This window comes from Chiroxiphia lanceolata, chromosome 18, assembly GCF_009829145.1.
Source record: "Chiroxiphia lanceolata isolate bChiLan1 chromosome 18, bChiLan1.pri, whole genome shotgun sequence".
Classification (NCBI taxonomy): Eukaryota; Metazoa; Chordata; class Aves; order Passeriformes; family Pipridae; genus Chiroxiphia; species Chiroxiphia lanceolata.
Window position 1 is genome coordinate 7,807,740 of NC_045654.1, and position 25,767 is coordinate 7,833,506.

At 53.2% G+C, this 25,767-nt stretch overlaps 2 protein-coding genes across 2 annotated transcripts in view; one reads left to right on the forward strand and one right to left on the reverse strand.

Annotated features, from left to right (window-relative positions):
- Positions 1 to 3,120: 3,120 nt before the first annotated feature.
- Positions 3,121 to 12,463, reverse strand: DAO (D-amino acid oxidase). The gene is made up of 11 exons (XM_032706102.1): positions 12,333 to 12,463; positions 10,810 to 11,015; positions 10,590 to 10,704; positions 10,196 to 10,272; positions 9,707 to 9,772; positions 9,401 to 9,455; positions 8,845 to 8,949; positions 8,274 to 8,356; positions 6,198 to 6,315; positions 5,533 to 5,631; positions 3,121 to 5,149 (listed from the first exon to the last, which is right to left on the reverse strand). The coding sequence occupies exons 2-11, from the start codon at positions 11,001 to 11,003 to the stop codon at positions 5,015 to 5,017; spliced, it is 1,047 nt and encodes a 348-aa protein (XP_032561993.1). The 5' UTR covers positions 11,004 to 11,015; positions 12,333 to 12,463; the 3' UTR covers positions 3,121 to 5,014.
- An 843-nt stretch (positions 12,464 to 13,306) lies between these two features.
- Positions 13,307 to 25,767, forward strand: part of SSH1 (slingshot protein phosphatase 1) — a 34,998-nt gene continuing 22,537 nt past the window's right edge. Inside the window, exons 1-2 of the mRNA XM_032706014.1 lie at positions 13,307 to 13,417; positions 18,314 to 18,354. Of these exons, the coding sequence (XP_032561905.1) occupies positions 13,352 to 13,417; positions 18,314 to 18,354 (107 nt within the window). The 5' untranslated portion in view covers positions 13,307 to 13,351. The remainder of the gene's footprint in view (positions 13,418 to 18,313; positions 18,355 to 25,767) is intronic.

A 25,767-nucleotide genomic window follows, 5' to 3' on the forward strand; every position in this document is an offset into this window, starting at 1 on the left:
GTGATGGCACAGATCCTGCTGTCTGTTCCAGTGGGGTTGGTTCTCTCTGTCCCCACTGTCCCTGTGTCCTGTGAGCTCAGGCTCCAGTTGATCCCAGTAAACAGAAGGGCTCTCATGGCACTGGCGACACCCACAACTCCTTTGTGTTCACCCCCTTCTGCCAGGCTGGGGTTGGGTCACTCTTCCAGGTGCTCCTGTGCCCCTCTCCTTGTGGGATTGTCCTGAGCTATTCCCAGTGGGTGTGAACCCCAGAATGGGGGGGGGCCTCTGGAGCTGAGCCTGGTTAGAGGTGACAGAATCCAAGTCCAGGACAGCCCTGGCTGCAGGAACCCACCTTCCAGCCCAGGAGTTATTCATTACCTTTAGTTAAAACGCTGCTTTTCCATGTTGATTGTCACGTTTCACTTCAGTTCTTAGGCCACTATTCAACAGTTTTGAAGAATTACAATGGCCTTCAGAGAGTTTTAGGGAAAATTTATCTGTTCATGCACACCTGGATCCTACAGATAAACTATTTCTCATTAAAGATTTATAGGGAATGCAAACTTTTGATGCTGTTGAATAGGTCACTTTTAGCCTGTGACATTTACGGTGTGAAAAAACAACAGTTAAAGGTATTTTTGCTTTTCACCTTTTACGAATTCTGCACTAAAAATGTGTTTAATGATATAAATACCACGGTTGGTCCTGCTGGGTCTTGATTTAAGTGATGCCTAAAGCTTGATCCAAAGCTCACTGAAGTCTGGGAGAACTCCTGTGCATATCTGTAGCCTTTGAATGAGCTGAGTAGAAGGAAACAGGAGCCCACTACAGCTGATCCTCTGAATTCAGCCAGAGAAACAGAGCTGAAATTCAGGATTTGGAGGTATTTGCATATAATTAAGAACAGAAGGACATTTGAGCTTGTTCACTGTAAAACTGAGACCGTTTGGGTGGACACACAACACCTCTAAATAACCACAAATCAATTTTGTCAATAAGGCAGCACCATTTATGTAGAAAATCAGCTTCCAAAGATTGTTTTCCACACTGAGTATTTTTCACTGATGAAGGAATTCCTGTAACTGCTTCGTTTCAAACTGTTCAGTGAGATCACTTGGAATTCAGACAGAATTTTGGGATTCAGATTTGCCAACTGTCCAAGTCATGAACGTGCCAAGCTGGCGTGGGAAGAGAATTCTCCAAGTGAGCTTTGATGGAATGATTTGTTATTCCAAACTTCTTGCCGAAAGAGCATTGAATGTTTCCTGTGTCTGAATGTACAGTTTCTAAGCTGGATTTACATTTTAATGTTGAAAAACTTGGTGTATATCAAGCTTGTTGTAAAATACTTCTTTGGTTCCTGGTCCTGGATGGTTGAAGTCCACATTAGATATTTTATGTTAAACAAATAAATAGTTTTTTCAGTAAAGACGTTTTGGCTGTTCTGGGGGATGTTTAGGAGGGGTCATAACTTTCCCTTGTGTTTTTGTCTTGGTGTTCAGAGGTTTGAGACACAGCGTGGGCTCAGCACTTTGCAGATCTGACTCGTTTTCTGTGTGTGTTTTTGTATTTGGTCATAAAGAAAAGTCCAGGATTCCTGTTCTCATTGTAAGTAACCTCACCACAGCTAAATATTGTGGATATTCCATCCCTGGAAGTGTCCAAGGCCGGGTTAGATGGGGTTTGAAGCAAACTGGTGTCCCTGCCCATGGCAGGGGGTTGGAACTGGATGATCTTCAATGCCCTTTCCAACCCAAACCATTCCAAGATTCTATGACTTTTTAGATTATCTTAAATCTTTAGTTGATTTTCATATTTTAATTCAGTTTGGATGCTAAACCCCAGCAGTTTGGCCTCTTGCCTGGGTGTGCTGGGAGCAGGTAGCTCCACATATATCTGGGCTTCAGGGCAGGCAGATTTTCTTCTATTTACTTTTTAATAGAAACCTTTCATTTAGCTCTGTTTTTTTCTAAAACCTAATGAAGTGCCCAGCCCTGACTATTCCTCTGTAACTGATACTCTTATTTTGATGTCTAAGAATTTTACAAACATGAGGTTGTTCAAGTGTGAGTCAAAATGACTAATGAGCTGCAAATCCTTCATGTGCTAATCAGGGTGCTCTCATCCCAGATGCATCAATCTTCCCTCTCCCAGCTTGTGCAGCCGCTGGGATGGGCAGTCTTATTTCCAGGAATGGAAATAGTTGGGAGCTATGGAATGGTTGGTGTGCCTGAAGCAATGCTGGGGAGAATGTTTGCTCTCCTGTGGCTACTTTTTGGCATCCTGAGGCATTTCTAAAGTTCATTCTCAGAATCACAGAACATTCTGAGTTCAGAAGGACCCACAAGGATCATCCAGTCCAACCCCTGGCCTTGCACAGGACACTCCAAGGATCCCACCATGTCCCTGAGAGTGTTGCCCAAATGCTTCTTGAGCTCTGGCAGGAGTTATCCCAAATGCCAGAGCTGCTGTTGGCTCACAGAGGGAAACTTTCCTGATACTTGATGTGTTTCCAGCTTTGTTCTGGGTCACAGGAGATCCTTGTGGAGAACTGGGAGTTCCTGAAATGTTCTGATGCCAGAGACGGGATGTTGTTTGGTGTTTTTGTGTGTGTCAGGAAAGGACATGCAGGAATTCTCCAGACATCATTCCCTGACTCCCTCACCAACCTTGACCTCAAGAGTGAACTTCAATCACATGTTGGTGAGGCCCTGGCACAGGTTGCCCAGAGAAGCTGTGGCTGCCCCATCCCTGGAAGTGTCCAAGGCCGGGCTGGACGGGGCTTGGAGCAACCTGGGACAGTGGAAAATGTCCCTGCCCATGGCAGGGGTGGCACTGGGTGATCTTCAAGGTCTCTTCTAATCCAAACCATTCCATGATTTCTGTGAGTTCTTGATGCCCTGAGGACTGACAGCCACCACAGACCTTCCCACAGTGATGTTTCAGGTTCACTGTCTGCTCAGAATGTGGAATAATGACTATTCCTCCTGCAGCATGAAATGTTCAGGAAAAATGTGTGTCAAGACGTGGAGTGATGACCTATTGGGATGTTTCTATGGAATTAGCACTGGAGGCCCTGCCTGTGCCATCATTAGGAAGAAAAAGCATCACGTGCGAGATGTTTGAATATTTCCTTTATTGTTCACAAATATGAAATTGTGCCTTTAGAGAGCAAACAAAATTAGCCTGTAAATAAAATTACAGATCAAATCATTCCTGCTTCCTGAGAGGCCATGAGAGATCACAGGACACTGACTCCTGTAAGCTCTGAGACCAGAAGGATCAGCTGCTCATTGAAGGTATACAGTGATTTCCTGCTCCCCTGCTCTTCCAGTGTAGCTTTTCTCAGATCACACAGTTTGGATTTACAGCAGATGAGAACGTGGTCCTGACTGTCTCATATTTGGAATAAGTGAAATCAAAGGGATTCAGTTCCTCTGAGTGGCTTCTCCTGAGGTGGGGTCACAGGCCACTGGGTTCAGCATTAATTGGTGGTGAATTTTCTCCAGCTCTGGTTTTCATTTTCCTGCCCTACTCCCGATTTTACCCTGAAGCTGCAGCATGTCAGGTGAGCTGCCAGAGGGTGGAAAACCCTTTGGACAGACTGCCACTGACAGTGGCTCCCAATTTCTGGACCCTTCCCTTCTCTGGACACTGTCTCACCTCCCTTGCAGCTGTCAGCACAGCCGAAGGGATGATGTCCTGCAACCAGGAAGCCCAAACCCCAGATACTATTGGAAGTTTTATATTTCTCAGGGATGTGAGGAGCACCAGCACTGGGCCAAAATCACAGCCAGAGGAACTTCAATTCTGCTCTCACTGTGCCTTCAACAGTGAGTCTTTTCCTTGGGCTGGAGTTCCACAGGCATGAGAACTCCAGTGTAATGCTGCTGATTTGCAGCATCTCCCGTTCCCGAGGTGCAGCACAGCCCAGGCTGAGGAGCTATTCCTGGCACATGGAGTCACAGGGAGAGAGGAGCTGCATCACGGTTGAGTAAGGAACAGTTGGCTTATCCTGGAGGAGAGTGAGTCAGGCACTGTGCTGGGCTCAGGACAGCCTTCGGATTTGAGGCTAATGCTTCCTGACCAGCCAGTGCCCTGCCTGGGATGGCTTGCAGAGCAGGAAAGACACATGGCACTGAAAAATCAGCCAGGCTGTACCTTCAGAACAGTGTGTTGGGTCCCCAGGAGCATCCCTGACCACCCCAAACAATCCTGCCCTCCTGGGAGCTGCCCCAGCTCCTCTGGGAAGCACAACCTGCCCCGAGCTAGCCCTGTTCTCCGAGCTGTGTCCCAGCCATGTCCCACAGCTGGGAGAAATGGGAAACTGAGGGGCCCATGGGAGTTTTAGGGACAAGAAGAGCTATTTTGCTCTCTGCTATATATAGAGCCTGGCAAGTCCAGGGCTGGAACAAGTTGCTTTTGTTGCTAAAACATCCTTTGGAAAGCCCATTTTAGGCAAGTGCTGCTGTCTGTTCCCAGCTACACTAACCAGGTGCTGCAGCCCCGGGCTTTGTCCTGGCAGGAATGGGAGGAAAGCTGGTGGAACCCAGGCACGTGCTCCCAGAGCTGTTGTTACTTCCCTGGGAGCCTCAGAGCTTCTTCCTACTAAGGAGCTTTTGCCTCCTGGTGGGAGCCTGGAAATCTAATTACATGCTGGGTGTTGGAGCACCAGGGGAGACCTCAGGTGGCACCAGCTTGGTTTCAGATCCTGTCCCATGTGCAGATGAACTGCAGGGCTGTCAGGGTTTCAGCTGAACCCTGCCTGCCCTTTGCAGGCTGATCCCAGACAGGACTGCGCTTTGCCATGGGTAATTAGTCCAGATTTTAAAGCCCTTCCTTGGGCAGGTTGTGCAGGGAGCTGAGTTGTCTGGATAAGGGCAGTGAGGCACTGTGGCCCAGAGCTGGAGCTGTGGAGGGTCAAGCACCCACATGTATCCCTGTGCTATTCCCATCGTTCTGTGTGATTTCTAAGCTACTGCTGTTGGGATGATCCAGGTGAGCAGGCACTCCCAAAGGGGTGAGCAGGCACTCACAAGCGGGGCTGTGGTGAACTGGCCACCTTCTTCCTCTCCTGGAGGATGCTCCCGAAGAGCCGGGCTGCTGCCATGGCACAGCCCCAGTGGATGGTGATCCCAAACCCGCCGTGGCCGTAGTTGTGGATCACCTGGGGGAGAATCACAGTTATGAAATGGTTTGGGTTGGAAGGGACCTTAAAGCCCAGCCAGTTCCATCCCCTGCCATGGGCTGGGACACCTTCCACTAGCCCAGGTTGCTCCAAGCCCTGTCCAACCTGGCCCTGAACACTTCCATGGGCGGGGCAGCCACATCAGTATGGTGTTTCTGTGTCTCTGACATTTCTCTCTGACACTGGGCTGGAATGGAATCAAAGATTCCTTGGCTGTTGGTGGGGCCACAGCAAAGCCCAAGGATGGTGGGGCAGGCTGGGGGCACAGCAGGGGGTTGCTGTTTCATTGCCAAGGTCATGGGGACTGGGGCACAATTAACATGGTCACTAATTGCACTCAGCCCCCGGGGCTGTGCACGTACCTCTCCCTGGACATTCCCGTGCCGGATGCTCTCCCGCTCCAGGCGAACCTGGGGCCGTGACGGTCTCAGGCCACTCCAGTCACTGATGATCTTTGCTTTCTGGAAGCAAAAGTACATCAGCATTTGCACAGCATTCCTTGGAATTACAGCACCCCTGGAATTACAGCAGCCAAACCCCACGGCTTCAGGTGATCTGTGGGAAGAGCAGGGACAGGTGGACCCCAGTCCTGCAGCAGCTCCTGGGGTGCTGCAAGGGGTGACCAGGCAGAACAATTTGGGATTACAGCTGCTCATCAGCAGCCTGTGTGGAGCAGGTGAGGCAAACCCCTGTGCTGCCTTTCCTGCTGATCCAGGGCACAACAGCAGCACTGGGGGTGGACACACACCAGCCTCACCTCACACTACCCCTGCTCTAAAGCTGTGGAGACACTACAACCTGAGACCTCCCAGAGCTTTACTTCTACTTTTTTACCAGCTCTAGGAAGAATTATTTTTCCTACAAACCTTGTCCCTGCCTGTCCATCAGCCGGGTGGAAGAGCCCTGGGTATCACAGACTCATGGAAACACTGAGGTTCTGTGGTTTGTCCCAGTGCCCATTCCCACATCTCTGAGCTCCCCAGCTCCCTGTGCCCCATTCCAGTGGGTGTTGGGTCAGGTCACCCACCTGGAGAGCTGGGAGCAGGCGGCAGCAGCTCTCCCAGATGGTTTTGTGGTCCTGGGCACTGTTCTCCTCGCTCCAGTTTCCATGCTGGTAAATCCCTCCCAGGACCGTGAACTCGCTCCTACACCCAAAGGACACACAGGGTGAGTGTCTCCAGCTGTCCCTTGTGGGGTCACCTCATGGAGGGACTCTGTGTGTGTGTGGTGTTGGATCCTGATACATTCTGAGCCTGCAACATATTCCTGCTGGAGAAACTCCCACATGGAGCAGGTGGAGAGCAGTGCCTGCTCAGCTCAGGAGCAAGTCACTCATTAAATCCTATCAGCACCCAAAAGGCCCTTCCTTGTCTGGGCAAACCAGACAGATAATTCCATCCTTATCAAACAGGTCTGCTCCTGCCTGCCTGGGGAAGAGCTGGAAAGAACGGGATGCCTATGGAGGGAAGCACAGAGAAGCAGACTGGTGCTGCTGCTGCCCAAAACTCCCCTGGATTAGCAGAGGAAAAGAGGCAGATTAAGGCTAGGGGGAGGTGGGGTGTTCTATGATGGGCTGGACCCTTCCAAAACCTTGTATGATCCCTGGGAAACACACAAAAAAAAGGGCTGGGGCACGTGGAAGGAATCCTCTCAGGGCCAAGCTCTCCAGCAGGGAAGAGGATCTGTCTTCTTTAGGGATCAGCCTGGTGCTGCTCTGAGAGCTTGAGCTAAAACAAACACAGGGAGAGGAATTTGTCTGGGACTGTAATCAGAAATCACTCAGAATACGATGCTTGGGGGCTGTGAGCAAGCAAAGCTCCATTTACAACCTGGCTTATTGCCTAATCCTGGAATACTGGGACAATAGGAAGTGCCAGAGATGCAGCATTGGAGTTCCAGCTTAAAAAACCCTTCTCCATTGCCAGAGTGGGGTCTTCGCCTGCCCTCAGGAGGAAGCAAAGCTGGGATGAACAGCAGATGTGTTTATTTATCCTGCAGTGCAGCTCCCTGGGCACAGCAAATGCTGCTGCCTCAAATAGATCCCAACTTCTCTGAGCAAGCTGCTGGTGGGAAGCAGGTGGGAAGTGCAGGAAAAGTGCTGGAAGCTGGGCTCTGCCTGGCCACAGCCACTCTCTGAGCTCTGGACATGGTGCTTTCGGGGCCAGGATCTCATTTCAGCCCTAGGGGGACATGGACATAAGATTTTCCCCTGGAATTCCTCCACAGTCTGGCAGGGAGGTGGCAGGGAGCCCTGGAGACTAAGGGGAGATTTATCCCAATCCATAACTTCCCTAAGAGGGGTAGCTCCAATCTCTGCTCTCTGTGACCAGTGACAGGACCAGAGGGAAGGGCTGGAGCTGTGTCAGGGGAGGTTTAGGTTGGATCTCAGGAAAAGGTTCTTCCCCCAGAGGGTGGTTGGGCACTGAACAGGCTCCCCAGGGCAGTGGTCATGGCCCCAAGGCTGCCAGAGCTCAAGGAGCATTTGGACAATGCTCTCAGGGACAGGGTGGGATTGTTGGGGTGTCCTGGGCAGGGCCAGGAATTGGACTGGGTGATCCTTGTGGTCCCTTCCCACTCAGGACATTCCATGATCCAGTGGGATGCCCCCAGGCTCACCAAGAGCTCAGGCACAGCTCAGAGGCCAGTGAGGGGAAGGCTGAGATTTCCAGGGGAGGTTTTATTAAAGTAAAAGGACTCCTGCCCTGGTTTTATGGAGGCAGGGATCAGCAGTGCCTTCCAACATCATTGATAAAACAGATGGGTACAAATGCAAAAAAAAAAGGCCTCCCCCAAAATATCCACTACATTATGAGTGTCTGGCCCTATTGAGGACCTGGCCAGGACTGACTTTTTGCTTTGGTGGGACTTGCTCCTTGGAAAAGGATGGCACATTGAAGTCCTGAGGCTCTGGGAGCTCCCTCACTTTGCTGCCCACATCCTTCTGCTCCTCTCCCACACAGCCAGGAAAAGCACCAGCAGGCCAGGGGTGACCCCAGGCCTTGGCAGGTGCCAGCAGGAGCCGTGTCCGAGCCAGGACTCTGGGGACACTGACAGTGGAATGTCACCAGCACCAGCCAGGCCCTCCTGGGCTGCTGTCACCTACCCTGGGATGACGTAGGGAGACTTGTAGATCCCAGACTTCATGTCGTGAGTGATGATGAAATGCTTCACCCAGGAGGCCAGGACCTGGCAGACCAAGGGAGAAGGTCAGGGGGAGATGGAGAGTGGGGTGCCAGGCTTGGGGGGCAGTGGGAGGGACACTAGGGGCCAGATGTGGGACCCTCTGCTCAAGCTCTATGTTCCCTGAGAAGACAGGTGGATGGGAATGCAGGTAGGGAAGAGGAGGAGCTTCCTACTGGCATGAGCCTGTTTGCCCAAATAATCATCCTCTACTCCCAAGGATTTTATGTAGTTTTATTATTAATAGCCCTATGCTTTTGACCTCCTCCCACGCTCACCCAACAGAGAAACAGGCTGGAGATTGAGGGCTTTCCCACAACTGAACCAGGAGTGGGATCCAGGTGGGTTTCACATGACCAGTGTTTACTGGGAATCAGGACCTGATCCCAGTGCAGATCCAGCCCACAAGCCCGTGGTTTGCCCCAGAGGACACGGGTTTTCCTCACGGTAAGAAGTGGGATTTTGGGAAGCCCCAAGCCCTACACCCACCTCACCTTTATGATCTGGCCCCGGCCAGGCTGGAGCTCCGGGTCCGGCTGCAGCTCCCCCGAGCGCATCCCAGTGCAGTTTATCACCACATCCACACCCTGGGAGAACAGCTGGGGAGAGATGGACATGGGTGGGGAGAAGCACATGGACACAACTGGGAGCAGCACACAGGGTGCTGCCCTCAGGGCACAACATTCCTGCTCCAAAAGGAGCTGAGTGCTCAGTCCAGCATCTGGTAATGGATAAACCATAAGGGCTGGATCCAGGGCACAGCTTCCCCACCATGGCTCCTGCTGAGACCCCATGTGTGCTGGGAAGCCATTCCAGGGAAAGCTGCCAATCCATGCTGGACTAATGCTTTACCCATACCCTCTCAGCCACCTCTTGATGCCCAAGCCCCTTTATCCTTCCTGGTAGAACGTCTTGGCACAGCCTTGCCCCTGTCCCCTGGCCCATCACTGATGCCAAGGACATCCCAGAGCAGGACATGCCTGCTGGATGATGCTTCCCCACACTGAGACAGGGCTGTGCCCCCTGCCCTGCCTCCACATCCCCACCCACCTCCTGGAAAGACTCAACCTTCTTATGGAAAAACTTCACTCCTCTCTGTGTCAGCCTGGGAAGAACAAATTCATTTGTTACTGGCAAATTAAAAGCAAATGTATCATTCAGTGCCAGGGCACCCACTCAGCGTTAGAATTACAGGAATGAAATCAAGCCCAAATATTCCCACAGCCAAAAGCTCTTGGATGTAGCTCCAAGCATCCCATTAATTTCATTTTTCTCATGCAAAAATACACGCCTGAGCTCATTATTAAAGTGAGGAAGGTGTTACCCCACTGGGGCAACGCGCAGGAATCCACTCACCTGTTGGTGAGCCAGGGCAGGTAACTCCTGCCCTCCAGCATCAGCGCCGTGTTGAACCAGCCATAGCTGAAATCAGAAGAGAGGAGGTGTGAGGACCTTCAGCACCTTCACAGGAGCCTCCTGCCCCAGTGCTCCCAACAGCCACTTGGATCTGGGGCCCCAATTCCCCCTGAGACTCCAATTTCCCCTTGCACAACAAGTGCATGAATTTCCCCCACTCCTCCCCCCCATTTGCAGCATAAAACACCTTATACTGATTTTTATTTTGACACTATCTAATGAGGTAAGAAAGGAGCTGGAACGGTTTCCACACTGGGCTGCTGCTTTTTTGGCCATTTGAGGTGTTTCCTACTTATTTGAAGGGAAGCAGCTGTAGGAAAGCGAGGACACTTCTGCACTGGCAGTTTCTTGTCCCCACTGCCCCATGCCAGGGAGGTGTCCAGCCACACCTGCCCTGCCTGAGTCCCCAGAAAACAGACTGAAAAATACCTGTAACCAGGGAAGAGTTCGAGTTCTTTTGGTGTCAAGTTCCTGAATCCCAGGACAATGTTCTTCCAAGATGGGTCCTACAGTAGGGAAAAGCTCTGATATCATTAGTGAACCTGGATCACCATGTCAGCATGGGACAGAAGGGGGGAAAAGGGACATAGCCTATCCCAGAGGGACACGGATGGGGGGCAGATGCCAACCAGGGCTGGAGAGGCTCTGCTGCTCCCTCGGCCCTTCCTCACACCGGGATGGCACAGAAAACACAGTGTCCCAGGCACTGACACAAAGCAAACTTGGAAGGATTCGGGAGCATTGGCTGGGAAGAGGCACAGCCCTGCCCGCCCTCGGGGAGGAGCTGGAGCCTTTCCCAGCCCTGTCGGAACTTGCTCCTTACCGGCACCGGCTCAGTGAACAGGTTGTAGCCAGAAAGCAGGAAAAGTCCCATTTCCTGGGCTGCTGGGGAGTGCAGGTGCCCGAGGAGGTAATCGAACGTCTCTTTATTCCAGAGCCTGCGATGAGAACAGGGGAGTGATGGCTCTGCCAGCCCCACGGAGCTGTGCCCGGGCACACCTGGGAGGACACAACTCCAGCCTCCTCCTCCTCCTGTCCCTCACGTCTCCTGCAGGTTGCCGAGGTCGCTCAGGTAGGGCTGCCAGAGCCCGGCCGCGCCGTCGCTGGTGGTGTGAGGAGTGAAGCAGTCGGCGTAGAGCTCCAGCTCCAGGGAGGGCACCAGCCCGTGGAACTGCTCGTGGATGCACAGGGCGCTGGAGAGCCCGATGACCCCGGCCCCGATGACGGCCACGCGCATGGCTCCGGCTCCCTGCGGGGACAGAGGCTGCTGGACCAGCTGGGGCTGCCCAGGAGGGAGAGAAGCAGCTCCCCAGGACCCCACCCGGCCTCGGCTCCGCCGCCTGAGCAGCAGGGAAGGGCTGAGGTCACAGACTCACAGACTCACAGAATGTGCTGAGTTGGAAGGGACCCACGAGAATCAACCAGTCCAACCCTAAGCCCTACACAGGACCATCCTCAAGAGTCACACCATGGTCCTCATGGTGCATCTCTGTGCGTTCCTTGTAAAGGCTTCCAGGTCCTCCTCCACCCCTGCCTGTGCTGACCAGGCACAGGAATCAATCATGGATGAGGGGGTGTAGGTCCCCATGGGGACTGGGGAATGTCTCTCCATCCCTGGCTCTACCAGTGGCTCAGCTGCCCATGGACACATTCCTCACCTGGCAGAAAGAGCTTCAGGTGCTTCCTGCCCTGTGGCACCTCGGGATAGAGCAGCACAGCCCTCAGCATCCTCCTCTTCCTCCCACCAGCCAGGGAGAGGTGGGAGCACCCACCACTCACACTGTCTGCCATGGGATGGTGTGAGCCCTCCATTCCCATCGACCCAGTCCTGCTCTGGGCAGCTCCCAATCCTTCCCAGCCCTGGGCACAGGCTAGAGGCAAGAGGTGGGCATGGATAAAAGACATAGGAAGCACTGGATGTTTTCCAGGGAGTAATGCCAGGTGTGATAAGTTCAAGGTTGGATCCTCACACCACTGTCACCCCTGGGGCTGCACGAGGGTGGCTGTGCCACCACCCCAAACCCTTCCTGGCATGGCTGAAAGAGCTGTTGGGAAATTGCAGCTGCAAAGAGGATCTGCAGTCTCCTCAGTCCCCTGATTCCCTCTCAGCAGAGCTTTTCTGCCTTGGAAAAGCCCTGTGGTCGCTCCCTGGGCCGGGAGTGGACAGGGACCAATTTGGGGAAGGGCTGGGTCAGATCCCATGGCATGGGCAGGGGAGGATGTGCTGGCTGCACCCCAGGCCTGGTTCTGGGAGCAGGAATAAACTCCAGCCCACAATTTTATTTGGACAAGGTGAAGCGCAGCATCTCTGCTGGAAAGGCTGCCCACAGCAGGACTGACATTTGCTGGGATGGAGGGATGAGTCACCGGAACGGCTGCACCGCGGGAGCTGCTTCCCATCTGCCGTGGTGTTACAAACCCCGGGAACCAAAACCCACAGAACCGGGGTCACCTCCCCCACCTGCAGCCATGGGGACTCTCCCCCACTGCCCCCACAGCTCCAGCTGAGGAGGATCCGCCTCACTGGCCAAAAAACAACAGGAATACAGGTTTTGCACCAGTTTACCTGTGGAGTGGGGGGTCCTCAGAGGAGTCACTGCAAGTTTCAGAGGCTTCCACGGGGTTCAGAGTGGCTCGTTTACAGTCCAGCAAGGCAAAGTCTAAGTGCCCAGGGCAGCAGACCAAAGTCTGCTCCAGCCTGGGGGAGGTGGACTTCCCACGTGCTGCTGGCAGCCGGCCCCAGAGCAATGGGGAACGGGGTCACCACCACGGGTGGCAGAACAACATCCCTGACACTGGTCACCATGGTGACCGCTGGATCGGGACACCGGCATTGCCTTAGTGGGCATGATCCTGGAGGTCTTTTCCAACCGCAGTGATTCAATGACTTCCCAGCCTCTGCATTCACAGAATCACAGAATCACTGAGGCTGGGAAAAACCTCCGAGATTGTCAAGTCGAACCTTCGACCGATCACCATGTTGTCAACCAAAGTGCTAAGTCCAGTTGTTCCTTGAACACAAGAGTCCTGCAGGGTCTGGGAAAATTGGGTGCTTCAGGCTCAATTTTTGGGTAGACAGAGGGAATTGAGATTATTCAGCCTGGAAAAGAGAAGGCGCTGGAGTGACCTAGTTGCAGCTTTTCAGTACGTGATGGGGGTCAAAAAGAAATGTGGAGAGAGACTATTTACAAGGGCCTGGAGTGCCAGGACAAGGGGGAATGGCTTCCTACTGCCAGAGGGCAGGGTTAGGTGGGATATGGGGAATAAATTCTCCACTATGAGGGTGGTGAGGCCCTGGCACAGGTTGCCCAGAGAAGCTGTGGCTGCCCCATCCCTGGAAGTGTCCAAGGCCAGGTTGGACGGGGCTTGGAGCAACCTGAGCTAGCGGAAGGTGTCCCTGCCCGTGCAGGGGATGGAACGGGACGGTGGGGTGGGATGGGGCGGGATTTGGGGTGGGATGGGGCAGGATCAAGCCCCGCCCACTCGGGAGGCCCCGCCCCCCGCAGCAAGCCCCGCCCCGAGGCCCCGCCCCTTCCCGCGCGAGGGGAGGCTCAGCCGAGCCGGGCCGGGGCCGGTGCCGCAGCCATGGCGCTGGTCACCCTGCAGCGCTCGCCGACCCCCAGCGCTGCCTCCTCCGCCAGCACCAGCGAGGTGAGCTGCGAGGGGACGGGACGGGGCGGGCAGGGAAGGGGGCAGTGGGCCCTGCCGGCGGCGGCGGGGGATGGGGAGCGGGGAGGGGCGGGGTGAGGCCCCGCGCAGGGACAGGCCCCTCACTCACGGCTCCCCCCGGCACCTCATGGCCCGAAGCTCCTGGTTCCGTCCCCTCACAGACCCGGGTCCCTCATGGCCTCCCCCAGGCCCTGGCTTCGGCCCCCTCGCAGACTCAGGTCCCTCCTGGTCCCGGCCTCGCGGCTCTGGCCCTTCACAGCTCCTGGTTCCGTCCCCCTCACAGGCTCAGGCCCCTTAGAGGCACCCCATGTTCTCCAGGCCCTGGCTCCATCCTCAGAGGCCCAGTTCCCAAGTCCCTCATGGCCTAGCCCCACCACCCTGGCCCCTCACACCTCTCCAGTCCCTGGTTTCATCCCCCCTGGCCCCCATAGCCACTCACCCCCTGCCTTCATCCCCTCGCAGTCCCCATAGTCCCCTGGCCCCTGCTTGCCCTCCACAGTCCCCCCAACCCTCCCATATCCCCCATTCCCTTCACAGGGAGGCCCTGGTCCCTCATGGCCCCCAGTCCTGCAGCCTCCTGGCCCTTCACGGCCACTTGCCCCGTCTTCACCCCTTGCAGTCCCCATGGCCTGACTTCCTAGAGCCCCCTGACCCCAGCTCAGCCCTCACAGCCCTCCCCAGTCCCTCATTCCGTCCCCCTCATGGCTTCCAGCCCTATGGCCCCTGGCCCCCCATAGCCACTTACTCCTTGTCTTCATCCCCTCCCAGCCCTGACCTTGCAGCCTTCTGACCCCCTACAGCTCCCTGACCCTCCTGGCCCCAGCTCAGCCCCTCACAGCCCCCCAGCCATCCCAGCCCCTTCCCCTCACAGCCCCCAGTGCTGCCCATCCCCAGCCCTGTGATGCTGCCAGGCTGAGCCAGGCCTAGGTCTGTCCCACGGTTCCCCTCACTGCACACAGCCCCTGGTCCCTGTGTCTCCTACTCCAGCCCTCACCCAGCATTTGCTTGCGCTCCCTAACCCCTTGGGCAGCCTGTTTGACCCTTCTCTTGCCAGGTAAATCCCTGGGTAGTGTGCTGGGCCTGTCTCCATGGAGCAGCTGTGCTTGCTGACCCCAGACCTTCTCCCTCCTTGACATCCCAGAGCTGCCACCAACTCCTACCCAGGCGTGCTCTGCTTTCCCCCTCTGTCCCTGTGCTCCCTTGGCACTGCCTTTCCCCCCTCCTGCTGCAGCTCCTGCCCCCCAGAGAGCTTAGCCCTTCCCTGAGGTGGCTGTGATCTGTTCCCTGGGAGCAGCTTCCATCCTGCTCCACCCTGGGAGTAGCTCCTGTCGTGCTGCACCCCATACCTGTGTGACATCGCTGATTGCTGCCACTCCTCACTGTGGCATGGCCTGCACTGTGCTGCTGCCCTGTCCTTGCCCCAGCTCTGCTGCTCCAAGGCCTGTACCTGACACTTACCCTGGTGCCCTGTGGTGCCATGTCCTGTGCATCCCTCTCCTGCCTGCCTGGCACCCTGCATGTCCCACCTCTGCTTCACACCCCCTCCACTCCTGTATCCCAGAAATGCCCTCTCCTGCCTCTGCCTGGCCTTGGGCTTCTGCTTCCTTCCCTCTAGCTCCCACATGCCATCCAAGCACAGCTGCACCTCCAGTTTATCTTTCTTTCTTGCATTTTTCCTCCTAATGCATCTCTTTTGTGACCCTCAAAGATAGGCCTGGTGTTTCTCTGCACACCCTTCCCGTGCATCCCTCTCCCCCACACCTCTTTCCTTTGGTGCTCGCTGCCCTTGGCTCCGCTCTGTCCCCACTCCTGCCAGGTAAACAATCCTATTTGTCACCTGTCAGGTCCCTGTGACTCCCCCGATTAGCTGGTCCGAGGGGGGAGCGGGAGGGGGGCAGTGCCACAAGGCTCCCAGGTTCTCCCTCACCCCGGAGGCTGCGGGGGGTCCCTGGCTGCAGGAACCCGGTTTGGGCCACACCGTGTTCATTGAGAAACTTGGAGACAGGACACGTGCTTTCCCAAGGAGTTCTCAGAAGGAATTTTGTTGGCTTCTGGTTTAGATAGAGCCTTAAACAAGGCCTACTGACCACCGAGTCTATGGAGAGGAAAATGAGCCATAACCCTGTTGCAGGCAGTGGAATGTCTGGATTTAACTGGAGCAGGTGGGAGAGGAGTCGAAGTAGACCTTGCCATGTACATCTCTGTTGGGCATTGCTTGGTGTGGGAGCTGCTGGTGGTGACTCTTTTTTCCATACGATTCTCCCTTTTCCTCCCAAAAATGCTGCCCCAAACTTGCCTCCATGTGTTGTCCATGGCAGGGCTTTTCTGCCCACAGCACCCACAGCTCAGGTGTGCTGTGATGGCTCCCAGAGGAAAACATCCACTCCTGTTGGAATGGCTCCTTCTGGCTTGAAATACCATAAAACCAGAAATGCGCTTTTTCCAGATTCAGCATGTTGCTTTTACAAAGTTAATTTCAAAGAAAAATCCCATCCAAAAGTGCCAGCGTGATCCCATGCAAGGATCTTTCTTGCATGGGAAACCAGGTCTCCTTGGGACTTTTAGCCTACTCAGTAATTACTAGAAGGTATTTTTAATGGAAAATGATGACCATACATCTTTGCTAATTGTGACTCTGCTGCTGGGTCTCTTCTAACTCATGAGCCCCAAGGAATTTATATAAAATGGATGCTGCTGCCTGCACAAGGTTTGCTGCTGTGTTAACATAGTGAGCCGTAAATTCTTAGGAGAGGGGGGTTCATACACACTTGGGAACTTGCACATGCTGGTGCATCTCCCCTCCGCACATTCCCTGCCACGTCCTTCAGCCTGGCCCAGTCCCCAGGGAGGATGTGGATGTGTCTGGTGGGGGTCTGCTCCTGCTGTCTGTGCCATGGTGGGATCAGCTGTGGGTCCACAGCATCACCGTGGTAGGTGGTGCACCCCAAAACCTGCCTGCTCAGAGGGATGCTCTGAGCAGGATAAGGCAGGAGGGCTTGGCGTGGCAGCCTTGCTGCTGCTTTGGTTTGGTTTTACTGCAGCTTTTTAATAGAAGATACAGGGAAATTTGACTTTGAGAGCAGCTCAGCTCCTGCAGGAGAGGAGCCCACAGCAGCTCCAGGCCCAGCCCTGCTGCAGAGCCCCAGCTGACAACATCCAAGAGTTCAATCACGTTTGTTTAAAAAGGGAAAAAGAGTTTTTCTCCCCCTTGTTGCTACGTGACAGACCCAAACAAACAGGAGGGTGGCCCTTCAAAGGCCACAAACCTGCCAGACCTTCCCAGGGCTGGGGGATCTGCCGGTGGGAGCACTGGGACTCAGGGTTCTCTGGGGCTCTGCCTTCAGAGCCCGGCTCTGTGCTGCCGCTGCTCACTGTAAACAGACTAAAAATAACCCTGGTATGCTCCTCACCCTCTGCTGGGTCAGTTGGGATGGGCCTTGTGCATCTCCCTTCCTCCAAATGGCCATATTTCCAATATCCGGCCTCTGCTGTTGCATTTGGAGGGTTTTTTTCCTCTGGCTCTACTTGGTTCTCACAGATTCTCAGCAGAGCAGCTCCTGTGCACTCCGGCCTCCCCAGTGCTAACTTGAGGAGTGGGGAGCAATCCAGGTCCTCCACACACACGAAAACCCAAGCCTGAACATTTTAAATGGAACTGTTTGCTTATTTTTAACTTGTACAAAAGCACCTGGAAACAAATAACCCTTATGGTGACCTTTATTTGATGTGGGTTCTGAGCAGTGTTTTAGTAAATACCAGGATGTTCCCTGAGTGTCAGCACTGATTCCTTCAAGGCTTGTGTCCTTCCAGCTTTGTCAGGGTCTGGTGTGTTGTGAGTGTGAAAGTTTTCCTGTTGCAGGACCATCTGTAAAATCCCTGCTTTGCTTTTTGGGCCCAGACCACGTCCTCAGCATAGCCCTGCCCTCCAAGGGATTGCCCCTGCCCTTTTCTCCTCTGTCTACTCACCCAGGACCAAAAGAGGAGAATTGTCTTTGAGCCTATTTTGGTGTTTTGGTTTTTTTTTTTTTTTGTCAGCTCTGGATGCAATTAGCCCCAATTCTGTTTTCCTTTAATAAGGAATTTTGTCCAGAAGTTGCAGGGCTGGCTGGAAAGCAGGGCTCTGTGAAAATGCTTGGTTTCTGGAAGCAGGCTGGAGCCACACTTCTGCTTTGGGGAGAGTAAATAAAGTGTGAGGGCCACTAATATCACTGGAGCAGCCAAATTTGCCTCCAGGGGGACTTCCCACCAGTGCCTGGTGAAAAAGCGCCTGTTTTAATCCGTACCTGCCACCAGAGCAGCGTGTCCCTCAGGAAGGCAGCAGACGTAGGACCTGCCGATGCCTGGGCAACAAGGTGGGCATCGTCCTGGCCGGTGTCCAGGTGGAGGTGGCCTTGTTGTGCTGCCGGTGTGAGCAGTGGTTGGGCTTGGTGGTGCCAGGTTGGGGTTCAGGTGCTGGAGCTGGGACAGCCCCCGCGGGACACTTTGGGCTGTGTCCTTGTGCTGTCCCCCCGAACCCCGGCGCTCCCCGTGCCCAGCCCGCGGTGCCCAGCGCTGCCCTCACGTGTGTGCGCGGTGGCCGCGATGTGTGTGCGCTCCGTGACGATCCTCAAACCGATCTGTGCTCCAGGCCCAGCTTGCAGGATTAGGACCTAATAGCTTTAAAATCCCCGTGAGCCCCTTTGTCACCCGGCGCCGGTGCTGATGGCATGAGTAGGGAGTGTCATTTATCCCTAGCACCGGGAAGAAAAACCCCCCCAGCCACCCGCACCCTGTTGTTGCAGCGATGGGTTTAAAAAGTGTGGGGGGGTTATTTGTGTAGTTGTAATGTGGAAACAAGCAACGTGTAACTTTCTCTGTGTCCTTCTTTTCTTCCCTCAGCTGGAGGTTGGCAGCGATGAAGAGCGTAAATTAAATGTGAGGTAAGCGGAGCTTTTGGGCTCTAAACATTGTTTCCAGTGCTGTTAATTGTCTGCCATGTATCCAAGTCCTGATCCTGCAGAGATCCCCGACCTCGAGCCTGTACCTTGCCTGCAGGGAATGGCATGGTCTGCAGAGAGCAGAGCAGTGGGCACGCTCTCTCCCTTATCAGCTTTGAGATGAGCATTTAACGAGCTGAAAGCATAAAAGAGGGTTTGTGATCCTTTTTTCCTGGTGGGAGGACACTGGAAAATTGCTCGTCAGCTCTGGCCACAGCACTTAACTGTTATCGTAGCATCTCTGGCTCCGCTGCTGCTCCCTGAGGCTCCAGGCTGGGGAGGGGAGAGCTCTGCTCATTCCTGGGCATTAACCATTGGGAATTGGACTCCTTGGGGTTGTGTAGAGCCACTTTCTTCATGTGTGGGGAGAAAAGGGCTGAGAGATCCTGCAGAAGAGAAAGGCTCCTCACCGATATTGTGCAGATCTGAAGTGGTGACACAAAGGTCTTGTGGAGGAGCCCTGGCTAATGGGGCTCTGAGTAATTCTGTGGGGCTTCCACTCTAAGCCCAGCTCTTGCAGGCAGCTCTTACCCTCTAACCTGTAAACCGCAGCCTGGGAGAGAAGTGTAAAGATAGGCAACAGTTCAGTTCTCTCCTCCTTGCCACTCCTTCCTGCTTTAGTTATCCTGGTTTCAGAAAAAAGCAAAGCCACTCGTGCTGCTGCTTAGACTGTCTTTGCCCTGCAAGTGAAGTCAGAGGGCAGAAAAGCAGAGTTGCTCCCTGACAGAGCAGGAAAGTCAGACTTCTTTGCTTCTGTGTTCCGGGGTGGTTTCTCATGGCTGCAGCCCACCTGGGAAGCCTGGAATTCCATGGCTGTCCTGTCTGCACACACATGGGCTGCAGGCAGAAGTGCTGTGTGTCTGGCTCTGTGTGCTCTCCTGTGCATTCCAGGTATTTCATGGCTGGCTGTAATGCCATTTGAGAGCTGATTTTGTGGGGAATGGATTTTGTATCGGTTAAAGCAAAATTCAAGATTCCTGGTTGTTCTCCTTGCGCAATGCAGGGCTCCAGCAGGAATCTGCTGAAGGCACAAACAGCCATACAGCTGTAATTCTTTTAATTCTTTTGCTTTTTCCCGTGTTGCATTAAACAGTAACATGTAACCAAGCAGGATGACAGCCTCTTTTTTGGGATATCCAGTTCTGGGCTGAAAGAGGAAATGCAGCTTCATCCTCTTCATTACAAATGTTTTCAATGTCCAGATAAATCCTTGGATTTGTGGCCACTTTTGGCCTGTCTGGCTTCTTTGCAAGTCGAGTACATGTACCCACCACCAACCAGAGTCATGGGGAGTGTAGATGTACTTAGACCAGGCTTAAAGGCTGATGGTTTTCTACTGGCTGCTGAAAAATGCTGCAGCACTGACGTTGGACACCGAGATCCCACGAGCTTCCTCTGTCCTTCAGTCTCCTGGGGCTGCTCTTCCGTATACAATTGTCAGGATAAGAATCTGGTAATTAAATAGCCAGACAGACCTCGGGAATCACATGGCTCTGGTGCAGAGCCTTTGCTGTCCTCAGAGGGAAACACTACCAGGGGCTGCAGAAAATGTATGGACACACTGTAGATGATAAATTAAGCTCCTCACAGTTTGGTGGGTCGATCCTGTCCCCTTCCCACCAGCAGCTGCTCCGGATCAATCTGCGGAGACTCTGCCCGTGCCCATGGGGTGGCAGAATTGTTCAACTTCATTGTGCTGCTGCTCTGAAAAAAAAAACCCTGCAGGAACAGGCTGTGATGGTGTTTGTGAATCTTTAAATCCTGCTCTAGCCTTGGTGCAGACAGAGGTGACAGCTGGGCTTTGTCACACGTGCTCTGAGCACAGGGGTTGGCAGCTCCTGGCTCTGCAGACCTCGGAGATCCTTAGGGTTAGGAAAAGGAAGGATTGTTGGAAACATGTCCCCATCATGCTGCCTGCTCAAGCTGAGTTTCACTGGTGCAGGGTGGCAGTGCTGTTACACAGTTATGACATAATTTGCTCATCTGCCTGTTGAACAAGGTTATTTTCATGCATTCCAAAAAATTCCAGGATTTTTATTCAAGATTGCATGGTTGGATCTGGTTCCATGAGCAAGCTGATTGTTCTCTTGGTGGAACAGGGCTGTACCATGGGTTTGTACCCAGCCACCTCTTGCTGCTCTGTGACCATCCTTCCTTATTGTTTCTGTCATTCCAAAATGCTTTTCTTCCTGTTTTCTCCCTGGAACAGCTTCTACCCTAACACAGACCAAGGGGACACATTCCAGGTTCAGCTTTGCTTTCAAACATATTGTTGCTGTCTGCGTTTTCTTAGAATTAAGTTACTTTTAAGTCTTCTTTTTCTTCCTTTCCAAAAATTATGGAAGCACCTACCAGGTACCATCCACACTATTCTCAGCAGGCAGCCAGGAGTCTGTGTTGCTCCCCACAGGTAAAGATTCACAGCAGAAGAAAACGTAAGAGCCCCGAGTGAGATCTAAAAGCCCCATTGGGCTCGGTGCAGATCTGTGTCTGCTCAAACCTCCCTTCCGGGATGCCCATCAGTGGGATCCCTTTTTTCCCCTAAAGATGCAGTGCACCCACAGCTCACCTGGATCATAATACAACTGCAGGCAGGGTTAGGCCAAGCCCATGGGAGGATATGTTAACCTAGAGTTAAGCCTAACCTCAAGTTCTCCAAGATGAGGGTCGGCCGAGCTCCACGTGAGCCTCGTGCGTGCGGTGCCTGCGGCCTTGTGGCAGCACCACATCCTGCTCCTCTGGCTCTGAGCAACCCCAGAGGATGGTGTGGAGCACAGGGGAGGCAGAGCAGAGCTGAGCTGAGCTCTTTGCTGGCAGGGGGGGATGTGCAGTTTTTCCTACACTGCTTTTTGGTGCAGCCCAGCGGATTCTCACCCTTGGGCAGGGGTTGGCTCTGTCGCACCAACTCAAAGGAGACGTTGCACAAACCCAGTTAGTTGTGAGTGTTGGCTGGTTCTCAGATGTGGTTGGCAAACACAGCAAGATAATCACTGGTTTTAATTACAAACATAAATAAGTTTCTTTAGCCAGTCGTTCCGTAATCTTTGCCATTGTTGGCTTTACAATCACAGCCTGAATGTGGGGCCTGGTGAGTGTTTTCGGGCACCTTCCACAGGGAGATAGAGGTTGAACTGCTGCAGAAGGGCCTGGAAGTTGGTTATCTCCAGCCTCTGATCAAGCCTGAAGATGGTTATGGAAAGAACTGCTCGTTTGGCACCACCAAACCAAATTTTAGGAGTTGGCAAGAGCAGCTGTGGGAGGTAGAGGTTTTCAGGGTTGGGCTCATGTACATTTGCAGATCAGTGATTAGCAGGAGGAGTCGTTGCTGCAGACAAAGTCTTTGCAGAGCATCATCAAGTTTAGATTGGATATTAGGGAAAACTCCTTCATGGAAAGGGTTGTCCAGCCTTGGCACAGGCTGCCCTGGGCAGTGGTGGAGTCACCACCCCTGCAGGGATTTAAAAATTGCGTGAATACGGCACTTGGGGACATGGGTTGGTGGTAGCCTTGGTAGTGCTGGGGGAAGAGTAGGACTCGATCTTAGAGGTCTTTTCCAACCTAAATGATTCCGTGATCATCCCTCTGGCACACACCAGAGGATGCCATTATATAATTATGTATATTACATATATATGTTTAGTTCTATTTTACATACATGATATTTTAACGCACAAAAAATTATTTATTAACACCTTGATCCTTAATCTTTTTATGGATTTAGGAGCACGTTTTGCTGGAGGCAGCGCTGAGGGAAGGGCTTGTCCCCACAGCATGGGGTGGCCGTGGCCATGTGTCAGGCAGGCGCTCGGGGCTGGGGGAGCACTGGGACAGCTGTGTGAGGGTTTATTTGTGGGGACAGGGGCTCGTGACACCCTTGACAAGTCTTGTCACAGACTGGTTGTGTCCCAGCGAGCTGGTGGAGATCTCGGGGCAGAAGTTGCTGACTTCATGAACTCTTCAAAACAGGACGCTGAATCACATCCTGGCCCGGCGGCCGCATCCTGCCTTAGCGTGCTCCCTACAATGGGAGCAAATCCACAGGCTCCCGACCCTCGGGAGCTCTCTGGCCCGGGAGTGTGGCCTGGGAGACGACTGAGGTGTAATTAGGCCTTGCCATTTTGTGTTGGAGGGTGTGGGGAGGGTCAAACACTGTGGAGCAGAGGAAACTGCGCTTACTTGGCACTTAGTTAAGATCAGGCCTTTCCAGGAAACTGTTGCTGACTTGCAGTTGAGCAACACAAGGAGTTTACTTGGATGTAGGTAGAGGAACAGCAGGAGAGCTGCCAGTTTAAAGATGTGATGATCAGACCCTTTTGGAATTGTATTTACTTTTTTTTTTTTTCCTTTTTTTATTCCGTGAAACCTTAGCAGTTTGGCAGAATCCAGACCAACTGGCCCTGTTATCAGAGGTGCTGGCTGTGCACTGAACATTTGTTTCTGTAAAAGGCCAGTGTGGTCACTGTTTATTTAGGTGTTAGAGCTGGGTCAGAACAATATTTTGGTTCCAAATGCCTCTTGATTTTAAATATCTTAATCTTTGATAATCGTCTGCCAAGATCTGTGAGTCAGGGATTTCTCATACAAATCAGAGCTGTGGTCTGCCTGGCAAGTGGTGCTAAGATGTTTTTGGACAATGTGCAATGGATAGAACACCTTCCTAGGCCTGGCTCTACTTCTAATGAAAAGTGTTGAGTTTATTTCCCAAGAGTGATGAGTTTAATTCCCAAACATTTACACATCGCTTTGCAGCATTTAAATCCCTGATGCAGAATTGCTTTGCCACTGCACAAATCAAGAAGCAAAATAAGCCAAAAATAAGCCCAGATTCAAATGGATTAGAGTGCACACTGCATCCATTAGTTGTTCAGGTTTATTTGGGATCAGGACTCTCCTCTGCAGAACTTCCCTCTTTGAAAATTTTAGCTTCCTGAAGGAATCCTGCTGCAAGAACCGCTGGTGAAGGCAGCTGGGCAGGAAACCTCTGGGGCTTCACATCACAGACCAAGTCAGCCAGAAATGCAGGGAACGGGACAAAATGTGCCTTTCAGATTTCCCAGGAAGCTGCCAGGTTCCTTGTTTGCCCTGACTGCCATCCAAATGGTCACATCCAACACTCGTATCCCAGTGGAGAGCACTGCCCATGACTGGGCATCTCCCTCCCAGCCCTGCAAAACCGTTTGGATTCCAGCTGTCTGCTTCCCTCTGCATTCTCCTTGTAAAAGATGGGTTTGGAGTGGATGGAAGAGTGATCCTGAGGTCTTTACCAACACATTTTTCCCAGGAGTTTTGCCCCTGCGTGGCAGTCTCCTGATTTTTGAGGTGCTGGCTGCGTTCCCCCAGGCTGTGGTCTAGTTAAGCCCTCGGGGAGGTGTCAGAGTTGAGTCAGAACTTTTCTCGCTCTGCTTTTACCCCGTGTGATCCCTCTGGATTTAGTTTATTTTATTTTTCCATGTTACCAGTGTGTCAAATACTCCCTGCTCTGGGCTGCCTTTTTTGGAGTCCTCCTGAAGCCCGGCAGCTGAGCTGTTTTTTGGGTTGCTGTGCCACCAGGGCTCTCAGCCGTGCTTCCGATGCCATTGTCTGTGTCCTGGCTGCCCTTCGCTCACATCGCCTGGAAGCTGCTTTCTTAATCCTTCAAACTGTTATTCACCTTCCTTTTCTTTCCCAGTGGCACCGCTGGAGAGTTTCCACTTGTTTCCCTATGTTGTCTCTGAGAGACACTGTTGAGTGGGTGCAGTGGGGTGACTTAAGGAAATAGTTGGAAGGATTAAAACAATGAGCTGACAGGAGGAATGCAGGAGGATGGGGGGTGTGCCAATGGCTCCTGGGGAGGAGGGTGGGGGCAGGATTGGCTCCTGCCTGAGAGCTCTGTCTCTATGGGGCATCATCCCACCTCTCCTCCAGCTTGGACATGGCTCTGGGACAACTCCAGGGCTTGTGGGCTCTCTCCTCTCTGTCTGCAGTCATGGAACAGCTATGGCATTGACTTGGCAGCAACATCCAAAAAAGTGACCTGTAGGAAAACACAAGGTGTCCTTTGGTGTGAGGGCAGAAGGGAGGCAGTGTTTTGGGAATAGCTGGCTTCCCTCAGACCACCAGGATGCTGCACAGCTGAGGGTGCATGGGGAAATCCATGTTGTTGCCGATGCTGGAATGTCTGTATGTGCCTCTTGCTCTTTCCCTGTGCCAGCTGCCACCTTCCATAGCCTTATCCTATGAATCCACATGTCCAGGCAAGTGGGAGCTGTTCCATGGAGCTGTGTGGAGCAGCACTGCTCAGCCCCCACTGTGGGGTAGGTGGCCCTGGGCTGGCACAGCAGGATGGGGACAGTCCTGGGTGAACTCCAGGCACACAGGGGCTGGGCAGCTCCATAGGGTTAATACTCCTAAAGAGGGAGAGGAGGGTTTCTTCCCAACAGCTCATGCAGGGAAAGGATCTGGCCCAGCCAGTGGCTGTCAGAAAACTGCCATTGTGTTTCAGTGGGAATGTCAGAAATGCTCCTCGGAGTTCCAAGCCCATCATGTCACTGAGTTGATGCTGGGATCAGCCTCGTGCCTTTTTGAACCCTGCGATTAATGGGATGAGCAGAAAGGATTTCTTTTTCCTTGTGAAACAATCTCTTATTTTATTTGGCTTTTCCCCATCCAAGTACTAGGGATTCCTAGAATTTTCTCATTCCTGGCCTTTTGGGAGCGGTTCTGATAACTTACTCTGCGCAAGTCTGCTGGAATGGGGGATGATCCTGCTGATTTGTTTGCTTCCCTCTTCCTGCCCTGTCTCTTGGAGGTTTATCCCAGCTGTTGCAGCGTTGCCTGCAGGCCCAGCCTGGGTCGTGGGGTACCCTCAGCGTGGGGCACACACGGCTGAGCCAGTTTGGCTCCGTACGGAGCCGTGCCAGTGACTGCTCCATCCTGATGCATCCCAGGAGCGGCTGGAGGCACATCAGCAGCAGTCAGTTTGTGTTGGGAAATTGGCTTCTGTGGGCTTCATGATTGATTTCATTTTTCCCTTTCTCCCCTTTGTGCCAGAGGAGTGTTTGTGTGTGAATGGCCTGCAGTGTCTCCAGCCCCTCTCGCATTCCTGTGCCGGGATGTGGCCCATGCCTCTGAGCCAACAATGTGTGCTCAGACCCCCCTTTGGTCACTGCACTGCTGAGAGCAGTAAAACCTGATGGGTTTTCCTGCCTGCCCAACCATCTCCTTCCTTGAAAATCAACGGAAAGATGTTTGTCCCTGTAGGGAGCTGTTACAAACCCCCCATCAGCCGGGGCTGCTGCCTGGCCCCCTTGCAGGCAACTCATTGCCCTGGCATGATGTCCAAGGAAGGGGAGATGTTCTCCTTGTGAACATCAGACC

Coding starts and splice junctions, on each gene's coding strand:
- DAO (XM_032706102.1), bottom strand. CDS start 11,003: ATGCGCGTGGCCGTCATCGGGGCCGGGGTCATCGGGCTCTCCAGCGCC. Junction 10,705..10,809: donor CTCGGCAACCTGCAGGAGAC/GTGAGGGACAGG, acceptor TTCTCATCGCAG/GCTCTGGAATAAAGAGACGT. Junction 6,316..8,273: donor TCTCCCTACGTCATCCCAGG/GTAGGTGACAGC, acceptor CTTTGGGTGTAG/GAGCGAGTTCACGGTCCTGG.